Raw genomic sequence first — 21,071 nt, forward strand, 5'->3', positions numbered from 1 at the left:
GGACCCCTACACCCCTTCCTGTCTCTGACCAACTCCAGTCCCCCACACCACTCATTGTTTCTGTAACCCCCTCCGGTCCCATACACCTCTCCCTGTCTCTAATTCCCTCTGGTCCCCCACATCCCTTGCTGTTTCTGTAACCCACTCCTTATACCACTTCCTGTCTCTAATTCCCTCTGGTACATCTCAGATAATCTGACATGGAAGACCTCATTTTGGTAGCAGATGTGACAGAGAGAGAGGAATTGAGAGAAAGGAATGGAATCCTTAGAGGGGACAAGTTGTGAAGAGGTATAATCAAGGTAGCTGTAAATTAGTAGGTTTGTGGAAGATTGTTGTTGAGAGTTTGTCTCCCAAGATGGAGACAGATTGAGAAATGGGAGAGTATTGCGAGAGATGGACCAAGTGAAGTTGAGGTCAGAGTGGAAGTTGGCAGCAAAGTGGAGAGTCGATGAGCTTGTCATGTATGCATGAGGCAGTACCTAAGTGGTAGTTGATGTAGCAGAGGAAGATTTGAGGAGCTTTGCCTGTGCAGACTTGTAATGTGAATTGTTCCATGCAGCCAACAAAAAGCCAAGGGAAGCTGGCCCTCATTTGGGTACTCAGGGCAAGCCTTAGACTTTGGGAAAGTGGGATTGCTCAAAGGAGAAGTTACTGAGGGTGAGAAAAAGTTCTGCCAGCTGGTGGAGCGTACCTTCTCAAACCATGGGCTTTGAGGTCTTGGGCATGGGGGATGGAGATCCATAGTAAAGGTGAGGTGGTCAAGTGATGGAGGGCATGTGAAGTATAGTGAATGTAGATGGGAGGGACTGGACCAGGTGTGACAAAGTGGAGAAGAGATTAGCAAATACCAGTTTGGTGAGGCAGGTGCATATGGAAACAATGGGCCTGCTGGGATGGATCTTGGGTAAGAGTTGAACCGGCAGGGTAGAGAAAAAAATGAGGTTGGAGGTCATGGAAATGAGATGACTGGTGGTGATGAGTTCAGAGATAGTGTGTGCGAGACAGTGATTTGATGAGTTTTAGTGTGGTCCCGTTGGTGGCCACCCAAAATTTAATCCCAGCCCCTTTCCTTTGCCGACATGTCTGCCCATGGTCTTGTTCACTGCCAGATTGAGGTCACCCACAAATTGGAAGAACCACACTTTGTATTCCATCTGGGCACCCGACTGGATTGCATTAACATTGACTTCATTGGTTTCCATTAGCTCCTACCCCCATCTATCCCTTTGTCTCCTTTTCTCCAGCTGTCCCTCTCTCTTTCCTTATCCCTCAGTCTCAGTTTCTTCAGCTCTGCATTCACAGAGTCAAATCACACCTTTCCTCCCTCATGTCTTATCCAATTAACATCCTTTGTCGTGATCTGTGCTTCTCCCCCATCCTTTCTTTCCTTCCAAGTGTTTTCATTCAGATGCCACATTCTTTTCACTCGTGTGTTGAAGAAGGGCTCAGGCCCAAAATGTCAGTGAAATATCTTTACCTCATATGGATACTGTTAGATCTGCTGAGTTCCTCCAGCATTTCTGTGTTCTTATCTCTTTAATGTGGGCTCTCTTCAAGATATACCCGAAAGTCCAAGCATGCACGTCTTTCTCCTGGGTAAATAGGGCAAATACAGATGAGAAAGAATTGTTAGGGACCTTGTCCAAGCCACACATAGATGACCATGTTGATTCTTAAGAGTCTCGATTCACTTCCTAGTTTCCTTTTGATCTTTAGGTATATCTAGAATCTCTGGATTTTTCCTTATCTTGCCTGCCAATTTGGCCCTCCTAAGTTTCCTTTTGAGTGTATTCTTGCATCTCCCAAACTAATTTGGTCCGAGTGGTTTGGTAGAAAATGCGTTTCTGCTGATTTGCAGTCCTGCTTGCTGATGTCAAATCTAAGGTTGATCTTGTTCTGCTTCAAATTTCTGTGTTCCCGATCGTGAAATGCACCACATCATCGTGAGACTTGATTAGATCAAACAAAAATGAATGTTTCAAAATCATATTGAAGTTGAGATGATTTAAAAATCATCTTGTAGAAGAATAATATTTATGACAATAATATTATGGATCTGATATATACTGGTTATACTCATATATAATGGTTATACTCACCATTTATTGTTGTGGTTGCTTCATTACATGAAGCACATCTAACACATTTACAATTTTAAATACCTGATTGTGATTACCTCCAAATATTTCCATTTTTTGAAGAACGTAGCTCAAACTTACTCAGTCTTATGCTTTTGTTGTATTCTCTCAGTTGTGGTTCCCCTGTTTTTTATTCCCATTTTTTCCCCACCTATTTTAAGGTGGTAACCAGAATCATATTTGCTAAGTATTCCTGTGGGTCAGTCAGATTGTATATAATTTTGACATTATTACTTTTGAATCTAACATCCCAGGGAATAAATACCAAACCTTTTTCATTTTTAATTGCTTTACAGTCCAGTAAATACTAAATGTCCTTTGTTTCATGTATGCTGTTCTGCTTTTATTTTCATAAACTATGTAAATGCAAAATGTGCAAATTTTATATTGTCATATGTTAGATTGGATTCTTAGTTCGGATCATCTAACTCATTTGATGACTTCTTTAAATTTTGACTTTGGGCTGTTTATTGCCATGTTGAAATTACACTGGACAACAAATTTTTCAAAAGTTTGCTCCCTGAAAGAAAATTATAAATAGACAACTTCAAACTGAACACAAGATAATTTCAAATTTGCATCACAGAGGAAGTCGGAGAAACATTAAATGAACTTTTATTGAATTTAGCACATTTAATTGCATAATGATGCTGACACCAAGCTCTCAGGTTGACTGCACATATTGCACAATGGATGTGAGGAACCCAGGGTTTGTCTTGGTCACTAATTTTACAACTGAAGTAGAGCTCATAGGCTTTCTTTATAACACTGGACAACATAGATTTTGCTTCCTGAACACTTTTGGGTATATTTTGTGTGGTCATAAAAATGTTCTTAAAATTTTCATATCATGCACTATTTTTTTTAGATATAACCTATTTTAGTGATTTCCTGTCATATTTTAAGTCTACTGGTATATTGCCTACAAAGCAAGCTGTTTTGGTCAGTCCAAGCAGGCCTTGGAATGCACTCAATGCAGGTGCTAAGCAAATGTTGTCTTTGGCCTGGCATACTTAGTCAGGATAGATGCAGACAGGCTACAAAAGATGCTGTGTATTACATTAATATAGATTGATCACATGTTGATGCGCATATGCTTCCCGCAATAGTACTGTGAGTGTACTAAATAATAGCATTTATTGTCTTAAGGAAGATTCAATACAGTAGAAATGTTTTGTTAATGTCTCAACAGCTGCAATACATTGTTATATTTGTGGCAAGTATGCTCTTAAGGCTCAAACACACAGCATGACTGCACTTATAAACTTAACAAGTAAAATTTTAATGATATATACATTTTCCACAGTTTCTTTGGATTTCTACAGTACTGTTTTTTTACAATCATAAAATACCTAGTGGACAACTGGACATTTCATTGAAACCCTTTGCAGTTCAATTAATTTGTTAACGATGTCTGTAATTTTGTGCTTCCATCCACAGCACCTAGAATGTCACTTCATTAATAAATGGTGATGTCCCTTTCTAGCTTTTTATCAACTCATTGGTTCTCTTGCAAGATGTGGATTGTTAGGGAAGCCAACAGCATCCCTGATGACTTCATCTGCGAGAAGTTCATCCAACTGCAGGTCCTCACCAACAGAGTTAGGAATCTGGAGCTGCAGTTGGACAAACTCAGGGTTATTCGGGAGGGAGAGGGGATGATAGACAGGAATTGAGGTAGGAAGAAGGAAGGTGTGTGACATTCTGGAGCGGGAAAGGGAACTGGCAGTCAATGCAGTGCACCCTGTGGTTGTTTGCCTCAATAAAACATGTATACCATTTTGGATACTGTTGGGGAAAATGACCTATCAGGCACAAGTCACAGCTGCCATGTCTCTCACATGGATTGTGGCCTTGTAGCTAAGAAGGGAAGAGAAGAGGCAAGCCGTAGTGATAGTGGATTCCATATAGTTTGGGGGGGTCAGATAACAGGCTCTGTGGAAGAGATTGAGTATCTCTGATGGTATGTTGCCTGCCTGGTGGGATGAAGGACAGGGCCTCCAGGGTTGTGATGTCAGGATTGCTACCTGTGCCATGTGCTAATAAGGTTAGAAATAGAAAGATTATGTATCTTAACATGTGGCTAAAGAGATGGTGCAGGAGGTAGGGCTTCCGGTTTCTGGATCATTGGAAAGGTGAAATTTCTTCCGATGGGCTGGTTTGCACCTGAATTGGAGAGGGACAAATATCCTTGCTGAAAGGTTTGCTAGTGCTGCTCTGGTGGGGTGGTTTAATCTAGATGTGCAGGGGGATGGGAACCACAGTACCAAAGTAGATAGTGGAGTGGAGGGGGGAAAAAAGATGGTGAAGACTGCATGCAATGTCAGAAGTCAAAGGGTTGTACATGTTGGCAACTTTCTCAGGTACATCTATTTCAAGGCAAGGAATTTTGTTGGAAAGGCTGATGAGCTTAGAGAATGGATTGGAGCGTGGAATTATGAAATTGTGGCTATCAGTGAAACTTGAATGTAGGAAGGGCAGGACCGGCAGCTCAATGATCTGACCTTCCATTTCAAACGTGATGGAATGAAAAGCGGAGGAGTGGAAAGATATCACAGCTGTGCTCAGGCACAACAGACGAGAGATCTACTGAGGCTTTATAGATGGAACTGAGGACTGGAGTATGCCCATAATCACTCATGGGGTTGTATTATGGTCTGCTCAATAATCATCGAGAATTGGAGGAGCAAACCTGTAGAGAGATGGCAGATAGTTGCAGGAAACAAAGTTGGAGATTTTAACTTTCCATATATTAATTTGGACTCACTTACTGTAAAATAGCTGGATGGCTTGGAGTTTATCAAATTTGTTCAGGAAAGTTTTCTAAATCAATACACAGAGGAACCAACAGAGAGTGTGCAAACTGGACCTCCTATTAGGGAGTGAGGCAGGACAGGTGACAAAGTAGGTGTAGGGGAACATTTTGGGTCCATTGATTTATAAAACCATGAGTTTCAAGTTAATTATGGAGAAGGATAGGTCTGGGCCTCAGGATGAGATTCTAAATTGGAGACAGGCCAATTCTGAGGAAATGAGAAAGGTGCTAGGTTGCATGGATTGGGAGAAGTTATTTTATGGAAAGGATGTACTAGGTAAGTGGAAGACCTTCACGGGTGAAATTTTGAGAGTGAGTTTGTAGGTTCCTGTTAGGATTAAAGGTAAAGTTAACAGGTATAGGGAGCTTGGTTTTTTGAGGAATATTGGGGATCTGGTTCTGAAGAAGAGGTATGTAGCAATTATAGACAACACGAAGCAAATGGAGTATAAAAAAAAAGCAAGAAAAGACTCTCAGAAATCAGGAAGGCTAAAGAAGACATGAGGTTCCTCAGGGTTTCCTCAGGTATATTAAGAACAAAAGGATAGTAAGGGACAAAATTGGTTCCCTTGAAGATCAGAGTGGTTGGCTGTGTATGGAACCAGAAGAGATGGGAGAGATCTTAAATAGGTTTTTTGCAGCAGTATTTACTCAGGCAACTGGTACAAAATTGTGGGAAGTAAGGAAAACAAGCAGTGAAGTCATGGAATCTACACAGATTAAAGAGGAGGAGGTGCTTGCTGTCTTGAAGCAAATAAGGGTGAATAAATCCCCAGGGCCTGACTAGATAATCCCTTGGACTTGGAAGATTAGTGTAGAAATTGCAGGGGCTCTGACAGAAATATTTAAAATGTCCTTAGCCATGGGTGTAGTGCCGCTGTTCTGTTGCTTAAAAAAGGCTCCAAAAGCAACCCTGAAAATTAAGGGTCAGAAAGCCTGACATCAGAAATAGGTACATTATTGGAAGGTGTTCTTCGGGATCGGGTATACAAGTTGTGACAGAATACAGATATGCTTTTGGGAGATAAATTGGGGCAAGGTTTGTTAGTGTGGTTCACATACAAACACTTTAAAACAGATCTTATTCCAAATACTGGAGTTCTGCTCTGCTAATGCTAGACATGTCGGGGCCAACAATCTTTGCAGAAGTTTTGGAGAGTGCCCAAGAGACTTGACTAATGGATTTGTTTACAAAAAGGCCACAGATGAAGGAGCTTGTTGGAGCCGCATTTTGTCTGGAAGGGAACTTGCTGTTCTAGGAGGGTCATGTGGTTTTGCAAACAGAGAGAGTCGAACAGGCTTTCTCTGTGTGTGTGAGAGAGAAACACACACAGAGAGATCAGTTCAACATTCTTGAGTGTTACATTCAGCAACAGCAGCTGGGACTGGAACAGGACAAGCTTGTGGAAAACCCCATTTGGAAGATTAGTTGTGAGTTCTTGGTTCAGCCTGGTCAAAACCCTTGTGGTTCACGCAAGAGGAGAGGACTGGCTGTCTAATGTTTCACTTGGAATAAGGGAAACAAAAAGGAACTCTGTGGTGACCTGAAAGAAAGAGGGCTCGTAACAAAGTATTTGGATAGCCAGGGACTGATTAAGGATAGTCAACCTGGCTTTGTGGTTGGTAGGTCATGTTAACCAATCTTAGAGCTTTTTGAAGAGGTTAGCAGGAACATTGAAGGAAAAGCTGTGGTTGTGGATTTTAGTAAGGCCTTTGACAAGGTCCTATATTGGATGTCAGAAAGGTTCAGATGCTCAATATGCAGATGGAGGTAGTAAACTGGAGTTGACATTGGCTGCATGGGAGAAGACAGAGAGTGGTTGTGGATGATTGCTTAAACTGGAAACCTGTAACTTCTGTTCCTCAGGGATCGGTGCTGGGACCATTTTTGTTTGTCATCTACATCAGTTATCCAGATGATAATGTCGTAATTTGGATCAGCAAATTTACAGGTGACGCAAAGATTGGAGGTGTTACGGACAGTGAGATCTGGACCAGCTGGGAAAATGGGCTGAAAAATGGCAGTTGGAATTTAATGCAGATAAGTGTGAGGTGTTGCATTTGGAAGGAAATACAAGAAAGAACATAACGTAAATATTTGATTATAATGCAAAAAATCCCCCCCCCCCCCCCTTTTTCCCCTCAAAAATAGGGGGGTCGCATTATACTTGAGTAAAATTTTAAATTTTTTTTCCTGCGGGTTAGCAGTAGATGGCAGCGCGACTCGAGTGGGTGAGGGGAGTGGGGTCATATTGTACATGGGGTAACCCCCTTTTTCCCCATAGAAATGGGGAGGGGGGTCGCATTATACACGGAACGCATTAAATTCGATTATTTACAGTAGCGGTAACTGGTAGGGCAATGAGGTGTCTGGGAGTACAGATACTTAATTCCCTGAAAGTGGCATCACGGGTAGATAGGGTTGTAAAGGAGGTTTGGACGTGTTGGCCTTCCTAAATCAAAGTACTGAGTATAGGAGTTGTGGGAGTGTGGAATAGGCTGCCAGCTGAAGTGGTGAATGTGGGTTCAATTTTAATTTTTAAGAAGAATTTGGATGAGTACATGGATTGGAGGGGTATGGAAGGCTAAAGTCGAGATGTAGATCAGTGAGACTAGGTTGAATAATAGTTTGGCACAGACTAGAAATGCCTGTTTCTGTGCAGTATTGTTCTATAGTTCCTCCTGTTTAATGTATTTCCCAAATGATTCAATATTAATTTGTAGTATTTCACAAGTTTTCCCCTCTTTAGTTCCAGAAAGACCTTCAGTTCAAAAGAAGACTTTTGTTGAAATAAACTGTTCTTAACTCAAGAAAGCTATTGAAGATCAAAACTGGGGCATCAGCTTTGTCCTCACAACTTTCTCTAAAACCCTGGAATTAAATCCTCACATCCTTGGAATTTGTCATTCCTAGATATCGTTGGAATTTTTAAAAATAACTTTCACTTTATTTGCATTTGGTAACTTCAAACACATGATTCAAAATAATATTCTTTCGGATTTTTGACATGCCATCTCTTCCCTCAGCTTTAAATATTGGATTTATTCAGTGCAAAATCGTGTTAATTGTATGTTTTTTAGTGTATTGTTTTCATAATTTGTTGCCAAACTTCTATTCCCACTTTAGGTTTGAACACTGAAGGACTGTATCGTGTAAGTGGAAACAGAACTGATCAAGACAATATTCAAAGGCAGTTTGATCAAGGTACTATTTAGCTGAATTTTCCAAATTAAAAGAATTACTGTTTTCTTGTCAATTTTAGATTGTGGATTTGGCATATTCATTTCATCATGTACAAAATTTTTTAAAAAGTGTTTCAGTGCTCCAAAAGTTAAGATTCTTTATGTATATATTTAGGTGTCCAAGTGGAAGGCAGATAACTCATTTCAGATAAATGCACTTAATTTGTTTAATTCAATTGTGATTATTTTTAACCTCAATTGTACTTTGTATGAAATATTTCTTATTCATTTTTTTGTAAAATTGTGAAATATTTTCAAGCTAAAGAGACAGGCAATTTGCTAGCAAAGACAAGAAAAATTATTGCATTGAATTCCTGTGACTTGCTTATCTGTCAGATAAAGATACATTCTTTGTCTTTGGGAGGGAGGGTTTCTCTGCACTCCTGATGCAGGTCATGACCCAAAATATCCACTGTCCCTTTTCCTCCCCAGATGCTGCTGAATTCTTCAGCAGTCTGCTTTTTGTTTCCTACAGAAGTGTGCTTGGTATTGCTCAAAGTAATTTGAACTAAGCACCATTGATATTTTGCTTTCATGCACAAAATATTTCTGTTTATCTGATCTGTTTTCTTGTAATTAACTACATTGGTGCAGCTGTTCCATCTGAATTGAAGTTAACCTGGTTGAAAGCACTTTCAATGCATAGATAATTTTAATTAGGTTTAATTGGACAAATTGTTATTTTGGATTTTTAAGATTTTAAAATGCATGCAATTATTGTTATTTTGTGTATAAATTTAATTTTTAATCAGAAAAATCAATAGAACTCTGCCAAAGGAAAGTAATAAACACAGACAAACACAAAAACACACAATTGATTCTACTACTGTTAAACTGGAGTGACAAAGGGAAAAAACAATTTTGCAGGCTTTATTTTCTCACTGTTAGTTAAGAATAATAACTAGGCCAAAACTTCTTGCTGTGGACAGTCAAATTGTTTGTCAATAATTCCATCCAGGCTGAAGCATAAAAGATGGCCATAAAGGTGAACTACCAGAAAATGACCTTCATTTGAAGGCTCTTATTGTTAGCATAGTACTGGCAATGGCCACATCATCTTTGTGAGATCAACATTTATTGTTATGAGCAAGTCACAAAACTTGTGGCAGCATCATAATGCAAACATTCATATAAACCATTTTTACAACAATAAATTTTAAAAAAACTAGTGCATGAAAAGTAAGGCAGTGTCTTTGGTTCATTGATTATTCAGGAATCTGATGACAGCGAGGAATAAGCTGTCCTTGTGTCACTGAGTGCTCGTTTTTCAGATCTTGTAGCAAAGTGAAGAGGATAGGCCTGGGTGATGGTGGGTGCGGGGGGTGGGGTGGGTCCTTTGAGGATAGAGGCTATTTTATTAAGACACCGCCTCATGTAGATGTCATCGATGGAGTGATGCCTTAGACTGAGTTAACAACCCTCTGGAGATTTTTCATGTGATGTAAATTAGTTTAAAATGTCCAAATAACTTGTGACTATACATTAAGATTAGGCTATACATTGGGTCTACATTTTAAGACTCACACAGACAAGCCTCTATTTCCCAGAATTTGTTGTGCAATTGTTTTGCTGTTACACAGAGAAAAGGTGAAATGAGTGCAGTGTTAACTGTCGTGAATGAAAGTGCTCCAGTACCAGCTGTTGCAGAATAATAAAAACTGGTGTTGAAGAATCGATGCACATGGGAGGAAAAAAAGCTTGGGGTTATCAAAGGAAGATAGCTCGATTTGTCAGCAAGTTCATTATCTGATGATTGGGAAATCCCAATGATATGGCATCTGACTATCAGGTGCTGATTCCAGTGTCCCCCTTTAAACTTAACATCTTTTTAAAAAGTATTGGAGAATCAATTGGAATAACATTCACAGTTTGGAAATCAGCCAGTGCAGCACCACTGAAGTCCCCACTCTGTCAAACCAACAATATTTAACTGCTGTTATTTCTGCAGCATAACCCTGAATTCGGTGAAAAAGTTTCAGCAAACCGATGATGTAGTATAAGATGAAAATGAAAAAAGCACTGCAGAAGATGGAAATTAAATTTAAAAACAGAAATTTATTGAAATACTCAGCAGATCAAGCAGTATCTTCAGGAAAAAAAATTAAAGCTTAATATTTCAGGTTGAAGACCATTCTTCACAACTGGGAAGGAGATCAAAGAAGTTTAAACTGCACAAAGTGTCGGGAACTGTCAAGGAATGAGAACATGGACAAAATAATGTAGAATTGGATAACACTTGGAGGACAAAATACAATGACTGGTGGAAATATTGTGCGCAGTTCTGCTTGCCATGCTCTCAGAAACATGATTGAGCGAAAGAAAGTGCAGAAAAGTTTCAGAGATATCATTGGGATTAGAGGGCTTGAATTAGAAGGAGAGACTTTTCCCTGGAGCAGAGGAGACTGAGGAATGACCATGCAGATGTTTATAAATCATGAGGGGGGGGGACATAGATACAGTGAATGGGCACAGTCTATTTCCCATAGTAGGGAGTCTGAAACTAAAGGGCATAGGTTTAAAGTAAAAAGGAAAAGATTTAAAATGGACTCGAGGGAGGACTTTTTCCACACAGAATAGTGCGCAAATGGAATGAGCTACTTGAAGTATTTCTGAAATCTAGAGACAAAAACTGGTCCTTTCGTCTAATTTGTTTCTGCCGACCAAATCCATGCGAGCTCATCCCATTTGCCTCCAATCTTTTTCTATCTAAGTGCCTGTCTAAATGTATTTTAAACATCGCAATTATACCTGCTCAGTCCAAATACCCATGTCTCCCTGCATGAAAAAGTTTCCACTCGTGTCACTTAGATAAATTCATGTAGAGTTCTACAGGGTGGTAGCAGGACCTTGCACCCAGATTATCCATGTTGACTAAGCTAGTCCTATTTTCCTGTGCTCAGCCCATACACCTCTAAACCTTTCCTATCCATGTCTTGTCTAAATTTCATTTAAATGTAACAATTTATCACCACTTCTGGTTGCTCGTTCCATTTACCCACCATCATCTGGGTGAAGCAGGTGCCCCTCAAGTATCTTTTAAATCCTTTCCCTCTTCACCTGAAAATGGTGTCTTCTAAATTTAGATTCTGCTGCTCTGTTAACCATATCTATGCCCTCATGATTTTATTTATGTTCTCATCACCTCAGAAGTACCAATCAATTCAGACTCTTCTTATAATTCAAGCCTTCCATTCTCAGTAACATTTTTGTGAATTTTTTCTCATCCTTTCTAGCTTAATGATATCTTTCCTATAAACTAGGTGACAGAACTGTGCATAATACTCCAAATGTGGCTTCACCAACATGTAAATGTGTAACATAATGTCCTATTCTTGTATGCAATGACCTGACTAATGTTGGTAAGCATACTAAACACCTTCACTTCCCTGTCTACTGTGCCACTACTGTCTGGCACAATGTACCTGTACCCCATGGTCTTGCTGGTCTACCACACTCTTCAGGGCTTGACTATTTATTAGGTAAGCCCTACCCTAGTTTAATCTACCAAAGAGCAACACCTTGCACTTATCAGTGTAAAATTTTATCTGCCAGTCTTGGCCCACATTCTCAGTTTGGCAAGATCTTGTTGTAATCTTAGATAGCCTTCTTTACTGTCTACAATTTTGATGTTATCCACAAACTTACTAATAATTTTAACAATATTGTTATCCAGGTCATTAATTTGGATGACAAGAAACAATGGACCCATCACTGATCTCCTTGGCCCGCCACTAGTCAAGGGCCCCCATTCTGAAAAGCATCCTCTGACAATATCTACCAGGCCAATTTTGAATTAATTCAGCTAGTTTTCCCTGTAACTCATTTAATCTGATCTTAATAATTAGTCTACAATGTAGAACCTTCTCAAAAGCCTTGCTGTCATCAATCATCTTTGACACCTCTGGGGGTGGGAAACTCAATCATTGTGATTTCAATGCACAAAACTATGCTGACTGTCCCTAATCAGTGTTTGCCAATCAAAATGTTGGTAGATCATGTCCCTCAAAATCTCCTCCATTAACTTTCCAACCACTGATGTTAGGCTTTCCAACCAGTAGTTACATTAGCTACATGTCAGTCTTCCGGTACCTCACCCATGACTAAAGATGATGCAAATACATCTGCCAAGGTCTCAGTAAGTTCTTCCCTAGCTTCCCACAATTTTGTCAGATACACTTCAAGATTTCTTCATTGTCAAGTAGTAGTTCAGAACATTTAATACAAAATTGTGTTCTTTTTGGAAGACAATGAATTCTCATTAGTGTCGCCCAGCAACCTTTGCAGTAAGAGAGAAAAAGAAACAAATAAGAGTCCCATAAGAGTCTCCAAGAGTCAGTGGATTTGCCTCCAGCACGACTGCAGTCGCACAGACTCCTATTTGATTCATTGGCAATCCGAGCTCCAGATCCAAACCTTTGACAAGATCAGAAACTCTTCAGTGCCAAGGCCCTTTGGGAGCCCTTCTTGCCCTCAGCACCCTATCGAATCCTGGCTCTTATGCCTGATCTCAGGAGTCAATTTCCAGCAGCCCGCAGCCCGAGTTGGTTGCTCACAGCGTGAGTGGGTCCTTCTACTGTTGAGCCCCTCACTGGTCTCTTGCTGGGGTTACCATCCTGTGGGTCCCTCAGCCACTGAACCCATCACTAGTTTGCTGTCGTGGTCACCTTCCCTGGTGGATCATCTCCTCTGCTTCTTCCCAACTGGGGGTATTCCCATTTCTGGTGCTCAGCGCTGGTCCGCTGCTCCCCTGGAGTCTCCATCCCTTTGTGGCCGATGATGAGCATAGGCGCCACTCTCTTGGGCACATAACCACAATTGCAGGATTTTGCTTTCAAACACCATCAGCTTCTTTAACAGGCCGATTGAAAGCCTGCACAGAGTTGCTGCCATTAGGTTGAACCCTTCAGAGCAGCACTGCATCTCTGCTCCCCACTCTCCCTGGGTCCACACCAGTGGCAACACTGCCATGACAGCAGCTCTGGCAGTGCTGCTCTGTAATCTTGGTCAGGTTTTGGGGATTCATCCACTTTACTGTGCTTTAAAACACTAGCACCTTTTGTTCTGTAACACAGATAAGTTGCAATTCATCACTACTCATTAGCCTCAAACCTTTTCAGTGAATACAAATGAGAAATGTTCATTTATGACTTTACGCACTCCTATGACTCTACTCTTAGATGACCACGTTGGTCTTTTAAAGGACTTGTTCTCTCTTTTTTTGCTGTTAATATAACTGTAGAACTTTGTCTGCTAGAGCTATCTTGTGTACTCTTTGTTCTCCTGATTTCCACTTACTCCTATATTCCTTAAGGGGGTACAACTGACATAAGCCTCCTTTTTCCTAACAGAGCCTCAATATGTCAAGGAGGGTTCCCACACCTGCTTTTACCTGTGAATTGTACATTTTGTAATGCTTCAGATTTAATGGCATTTTCAGCTGTTGACTTATTTCAGACTGGGCTTCAATAGTCGGCTGATTTGAGTTCAAGAGTCGTGAGGTAATGTAGTTCTATCAATCTCTGGTGAGACCACACTTGGAATGTTGTTATTCATTTCTGTCACCTCATTACAGGAAGGATATAGAGGCTATAGAGAGGGTGCAGAGATTTGCTAAAATGCTGCCTGGATTTGAAAATGTGTGTTATGAGGCAAGGTTAGTAGAAGTAGGGGTTTTCTCTTTGGAGTGAAGAAGGATGAAAGGCGAGTTAATAGATGTTATCAAGTTTATGAAAGGCATAGATAAGGTAGAGAGCCAGCACCTTTTTCCCAGGACGGAAGTAGCAAACACCAGAGGACATCTGTACAAAGTGAAGGGAGGAAAGTTTATTTTTACACAGAAGGTTGTGGGTGCTTGAAATGCATTGCCATGGGTGGTGGTGGAGGCTGAAACAATTGGGACATTTAAAAGAGTCTGACAGGCACATGGATGAAACAAAAATAAGGGGGTATGAGATAGGATGGGTTCAGTTTTTTTTGTATAGTTTTTTATAGGCCAAAGCACCATAGTGGGCTGAAGGGCCTGTATGTATCGTGCTGTAATTTTCTGTTGATTTATTTCAGACTTGATTATTATACAGCCCATCAAAGAACTTGTGGCAAAGATGAAAATCTGTTCATCAAGTATTAATCTGTTATTTGCAAGTTTTCGCTTAACTGGTCATTTGTATAATTTGCCTCAACTTTCATTAAAATTTGGTGGGCAAATTATACACTTAACAAGATTAAATTCTGAAAAGACTTAAAAAGACTCAACAAATTCAGTTCCAAAGCATCAGTTATGCCACTTTATTGTTTTGCACAAATGATTTATGAATTGTACATGAGCCTTTTGTTTTCATTGGTTAACATATTGGTTGTTGGAAAATCTAGATTTATGTTTGCCTTGTAGATCTCCACATTGAATGCTTTATTATTTTTCCACGTTACGTTCAAACTTGCTTACAGATTATGTTACAGGAAATAAGAATTTATTTTTACAAAGGGATAACTCACATTACTTTATTGTAATTTTGTTTGAACTTACAGTAAATCTCAAAGATGTAGTTCATTTGGTGTATGATACACTATATTGATAAACTTTGTGCTTTCCAATGTGTCCAATTACATAGATACCTATGTGTAATTATGTGAGACTGTTTCACTTTTGTTGCCTCTATATTTTAGATCACAATATCGACCTTGTAGCAATGGATGTGACTGTTAATGCTGTGGCAGGAGCCCTTAAAGCTTTCTTTTCTGATTTGCCCGAACCACTAATTCCTTACAATTTACATTCAGAGCTGTTGGAAGCAGCCAGTAAGTAACGTGAAAGGTTGTATTATTCTCTTAGGTAAATGACTTGGAAATATGTGAACTGCAGTATAATGCCGATTATCCAAAATCAGATTATCCAAATTCCTCAGTTATCCAAAAATGTTTGGTCCCAGAAGTTGTGTTTGTTTGGCTCTGAACTTTTTTTGGATAATTGAGGAAATTCTCATTTATCCAAAAAAATTTGAAGCCGAAATGACGTAATTTTGCCTCTGAAATTTTTTTGATAAATGAGTATATGCAAAACAATCAGAAATCTTCAATTATCCAAAACTTCTTTGGAGCTGAACTGGCGTCACAGGTTGAAAAATGTTTTGAATTTTGGAAAAACCTCTGAGTTTTTGGTGTTGGATTTATCTTATTTTGTTCAGGTTGTTTTTTTGGTGTGAATAAAACATTATTTCATGCTTAAAAAGGCTTCCCTTGTTGTTTAAACACGGTTACAAGTGATTTGTTGTGGCTACTAGGCTGTTTTTTTAAAAAATGATCAGTTATCTGAAAAAATAGTTTATCCGAAATAGTCCCAGTCCTGACCATTTCGGATAATTGGAGTTGTACTGTTTATTCACTGAAATTCCACATTGCAATTATTATGTGTATTTGTCTTTTTGAGATGTATTGTAAGGTTTATTCTTTGGTATGTCATCCAACATGTACTAGCATATTTTACAGCCTGTAATTATTTGTTTCAATTTCAGCATTGCTATGTTTGTTTGTTCTTTTGGGTGGAGAAAAAGCTTTGCGTATATCCCAAAGAATTCACCTTTGAGATGCAGGACAAGGCAGAAATTGATGTGACTGAAATATTCATGTCCAAAGGATAGATTATTGCTGTTATCTTTTACAATGCATACCCTACATGCAAATTGTTTGGGGCATGGAGAAAATATTGATGGAGTGGAAATGTTTCAAGACAGTATGCCTAGTTAGTTATCTATATTTTGCTGAAAAGGCAAATCATCTTAAAATCAACTAGTCAGTTTGCTGAAGAAATTGACAATAAATGGTGAAGCGGTTAAACAAACAAATAAATAATTATTTTTGTCTTTCAGGACTGATTGATTTGTCAGAAAAGCTGAATGCTTTTAAGGAATTGTTGAAAAAGTTTCCTCCAGTAAGCTATGAGGTATTCAAATATATCATTACTCATCTCAACAGGTAGGTCAAAAATGTAAGGAAATGTAAGCTGTCAGATCAGAATCTCTTTTGACATGCAAACTGTGTAAGCATTTAATTTGCCTATGTTACAAATTTTAAAGATGTCCAGTGGGGCATAAGTATTATCACTACAGCTAATTTCTGGGTATGAATAAACACAAGGAAATGGTTGTGTGCTTTCTCATAAGATTCAATCTAATTTCTTTGAAGGAAAGAAGAAATTATTGAGAAGATTGACTCTTGGATATGAAAAATATGATAGAACTAATTTGGGCACTCCCAAGAAAGCATTGTTTATATTAATTCATGAAAATGACTTTAATTTGGAGGGATTCAAAGATGCAACAGTTTTCCCCCCACCAAATGTTGAGTCATAAGTTGCAGACTAGTATAATATTTTTTCTCTTTTGTCAATAGCTTGTCAACTGTTTTAATGGAGGATCAGGGTCACTGTCCCATAAACAATGTAACAAGGATAGAATTCTACATTTTTTCAATCACTGTTCTCGACGCTGCTCCATCCCGGGAATATAGAACACTATAGCACAGAAAACAGGCCATTCAGCCCTTCTAGTCTGTGCCAAAACATCATTCTACTAGTCCTACTGACCTGCACCCATTCCATAACCCTCCAGACTTCTACCATCCATGTATCTATCCAACTTGAGAGTGAACCCACATTTACCACATCAAATGGCAGCTCATTCCACCCTTCCACCACTCTGGGAGTGAAGAGGTTCCCCCTAATTTTTCCCCTAAATCTTTCACCCTAAAGCCTATCACCCTCTTGCATTTATTTTTCCTAATCTAAGTGGAAAAGAGCTTACTTGCATTTACTCTGTACCTCTCATAATTTTGTAAATCTCAAACAAATCTCCTCTCATTCTGCTATGCTCCAAGGAATAAAGTCCTAACCTGTTTAATCTTTCCCTGTAACTCAACTCTCGAAGACCCAGCAACATCCTAGTAAATCTTATCTGCACTCTTTCAATTTTACTGATATCCTTGCAGTTTGGTGACCATAACTACACACAATACTCCAAATTTTGCCTCACCAATGTCTTAAACAACCTCACCATAAAATCCCAACTCTTATACTCAATACTTTGATATATGAAGGCCAGGATTTCAAAAGCTTTCTCCACAACCCCTGTCTACCTGTGATGCCACTTTCAGGGAATTATATATATGTTTACAGATCCCTTTGTTCCTCCACACTCCTCAGTGCCCTACCATTTAATGTAAATGTCCTACCTTGGTTTGTCTTTCCAAAATACACTTGTTTGCATTAAATTCCATCTGCCATTTTCTGTCCCATTTTTACAGTTGGTCCAGATCCCTCTGAGAGCTTTGAAAGCCTTCCTCGCTGTCCACAACGCCTCCAGTCTTAGTGTCATTAGCAAACTTGCTGATCCAATTTACCACATCATCATCCAGATCATTGATATAGACAACAAACAACAATGATCCAAGCACTGATCCCTGAGGCACACCACTAATCACAGGCCTCCAGTCTGAGAAGCAATCATCCACTACCACTTCCATTTAGCCAATTTCCAATCTAGTTTACAACCTCTCCATGGATGCCTAGTGTCTGAACCTTCTGAACTAACGTCCCATGTGTGACCTTGCCAAAGGCCTTACTAAAGTCCATGTAGACAATGTCCACAGCCTTTCTTGGTAATCTCGAAAAACTCTTATAGATTCATTAAACACGACCTACCACGCATAAAGCCATGCTGGCTGCCCTTAATCAGCCTTTGGCTATCCAAATACTTGTATATCCAATCTTAGGACACCTTCCAATAATTTCCCCACTACTGACATCAGGCTCACCTGCCTGTAATTTCCTGGTTTATTTTTGGAGCTTTTTTTTAAACAATGGAACAATATGAGCTATCCTCCAATCCAATGGCTAAGGAGTCTTAAAATATTTCTGCCAGGGCCCCTGCAATTTCAGCATTAGTCTCCCTTAAAGTCCGAGGTAATATGTCATGCCTCAAGGATTTATCTACCTGGGAGGAGTCACGTGATGGAGTAGTGGCTGGTCGGGGAACTCCAGCCCTCTCTGGAAAAGTTTTAAAAAAACACAGAAAACACAAAGGCACAAACACAAAAATTAAAATAAAGTGAAAGTAAAGGTGGGAAGAAAATGGCAGCGAAAAGTCGAAACCAACGGGAAGAAGAGAAGAAGAAAAGACATTGGAAGAAGAAGTTGAAGGCCTTACCTGTCCGAGGAGGCCCGCTGTGGAGAGACAAGCCCACTCCCTCAGGTCAGTCGAAGTCCCGAGCTCGGGACTACAAAAATGGCTCGCGGAGCCAAGCAAAAGTGCGCGATGCGCAAGACAAAAAAAACACTGACGGGAGGGGGGACCAGCTGAGGAGTCACAGCTGAGAATGACAGCCACAGCACAGCAGCAAGAAGAGAACATAGAAAACAACGAGAACAAGAAAGAAGAGAGTAAAAAGAAATCAAGGAAACAACAGATGACCAACCCAGAGGAAGAAGAACACAGACAAATGGAAGAAGAAGGGAAAGGCAAGACAATGGATATTTTTTTTTAAAGAATATATGGAATCAGTAAAAGAATGGCAATCACAAGAATTTAGTGAAATAAAAAGAAGAATTAAAAGGGCAGAAAAAATGAATAGATGAGAGATGGTCATGTCAGATATAGGAAAAAGAGTGGACAAGGTAGAAGAACGAGAAACAGCCGTAGAAATGGAAGTAGAGGACTTAAAAGAGAAATTAAAAGAATCTAATAAAAAAGTTAAAGAGACACAAGAGCTGTTAGCTCAGAAGATAGATATAATGGAAAATTATAATAGAAGAAATAATATAAAGATAGTGGGCCTTAAGGAAGATGAAGAAGGCAAGAATATGAGAGAATTTATAAAAGATTGGATCTCCAGGGTCCTAGGAAGACCAGAATTACAGGAAGAAATTAAAATAGAAAGGGCACATAGAACATTAGCCCCTAAACCACAGCCACAACAAAAACCAAGATCCATTTTAGTAAAATCCCTAAGATATACAACGAGAGAAAATATATTGGAGAAAGCAATGAAGAAAATAAGAGAAGACAAAAAGCTACTGGAATACAAAGGTCAAAAAAATTTTTTCTATCCAGACATAACTTTTGAACTCCTGAAGAAGAGAAAGGAGTTTAATACTGCAAAAGCGATCCTATGGAAAAAAGGGATATAAATTTATGCTAAAGTACCCAGCGGTACTTAAAATAGTTATTCCAGGGCAGCAAAACAGACTATTCTTGGATCCGGAGGAAGCACGAAAATTTGCAGAACAACTACAAGACAGACAGAGAGATGAAGACATGTAACGAGAGCAAAAATGACCACGAACTATATGTGTGTGTGTGTGTATGGATATATATATATATATATATATATATATATATTTATATATATGGTGGTGCCAGTAGAGGACCCATGATTCGGAGCCGAACAGGAGTGTGGGTATGACAACGGCTCTGTATACGCTTATCTTTGTGAGGTTTTTCAGTTGGTTGTTTTTCCAGACTCTTTTGTGTAGTCTCCTAGAACGCTTCCACCAGCGTTGTCTCCACTCCATCCTCAACATCCATTGGAGCGCTTACACCCCTAACGTCGAAGTACTTGAGATGGCAGAGGTCGACAGCATCGAGTCCACGCTGCTGAAGATCCAGCTGCGCTGGATGGGTCACGTCTCCAGAATGGAGGACCATCGCCTTCCCAAGATCGTGTTATATGGCGAGCTCTCCACTGGCCACCGTGACAGAGGTGCACCAAAGAAAAGGTACAAGGACTGCCTAAAGAAATCTCTTGGTGCCTGCCACATTGACCACCGCCAGTGGGCTGATAACGCCTCAAACCGTGCATCTTGGCGCCTCACAGTTTGGCGGGCAGCAACCTCCTTTGAAGAAGACCGCAGAGCCCACCTCACTGACAAAAGGCAAAGGAGGAAAAACCCAACACCCAACCCCAACCAACCAATTTTCCCTTGCAACCGCTGCAATCGTGTCTGCCTGTCCCGCATCGGACTTGTCAGCCACAAACGAGCCTGCAGCTGACGTGGACTTATTACCCCCTCCATAAATCTTCGTCCGCGAAGCCAAGCCAAAGAAGATATATATATATATATATATATATATATGTATATATGTGTGTGCCTGATGGAGGACCTCAGTTTTCTTCAGGCTGACTTCCAGGCCCATTCAGAGCCACCTCTTCAGCGCTTGACGACCTGTTTTGCGGAAACTGCCAAAATGTTTGGCCTGGAAGTCAGGCTGAAGAAAACTGAGGTCCTCCATCAGCCAGCTCCCCACCATGACTACCAGCCCCCCCACATCTCCATCGGGCACACAAAACTCAAAACGGTCAACCAGTTTACCTATCTCGGCTGCACCATTTCATCAGATACAAGGATCGACAACGAGATAGACAACAGACTCGCCAAGGCAAATAGCGCCTTTGGAAGACTACACAAAAGAGTCTGGAAAAACAACCAACTGAAATACCTCACAAAGATAAGCGTATACAGAGCCGTTGTCATACCCACACTCCTGTTCGGCTCCGAATCATGGGTCCTCTACCGGCATCAACTACGGCTCCTAGAACGCTTCCACCAGCGTTGTCTCCGCTCCATCCTCAACATTCATTGGAGCGCTTTCATCCCTAACGTCGAAGTACTCGAGATGGCAGAGGTCGACAGCATCTAGTCCACGCTGCTGAAGATCCAGCTGCGCTGGGTGGGTCACGTCTCCAGAATGGAGGACCATCACCTTCCCAAGATCGTGTTATACGGCGAGCTCTCCACTGGCCACCGTGACAGAGGTGCACCAAAGAAAAGGTACAAGGACTGCCTAAAGAAATCTCTTGGTGCCTGCCATATTGACCACCGCCAG

The 21,071-nt window shown here is 40.1% G+C and overlaps 1 protein-coding gene across 3 annotated transcripts in view; it reads left to right on the top strand.

Annotated features, from left to right (window-relative positions):
* arhgap5 (Rho GTPase activating protein 5) overlaps positions 1-21,071 on the top strand; it is a 59,034-nt gene that overhangs the window by 19,413 nt on the left and 18,550 nt on the right. For all 3 annotated transcript variants that reach the window (XM_069916730.1, XM_069916732.1, XM_069916731.1), the window contains 3 exons: positions 8,084-8,161; positions 14,863-14,994; positions 16,062-16,167. In XM_069916730.1, the coding sequence (XP_069772831.1) occupies positions 8,084-8,161; positions 14,863-14,994; positions 16,062-16,167 (316 nt within the window). The remainder of the gene's footprint in view (positions 1-8,083; positions 8,162-14,862; positions 14,995-16,061; positions 16,168-21,071) is intronic.

The sequence above is a fragment of the Narcine bancroftii genome, chromosome 2 (genome assembly GCF_036971445.1).
Source record: "Narcine bancroftii isolate sNarBan1 chromosome 2, sNarBan1.hap1, whole genome shotgun sequence".
Taxonomy (NCBI): domain Eukaryota; kingdom Metazoa; phylum Chordata; class Chondrichthyes; order Torpediniformes; family Narcinidae; genus Narcine; species Narcine bancroftii.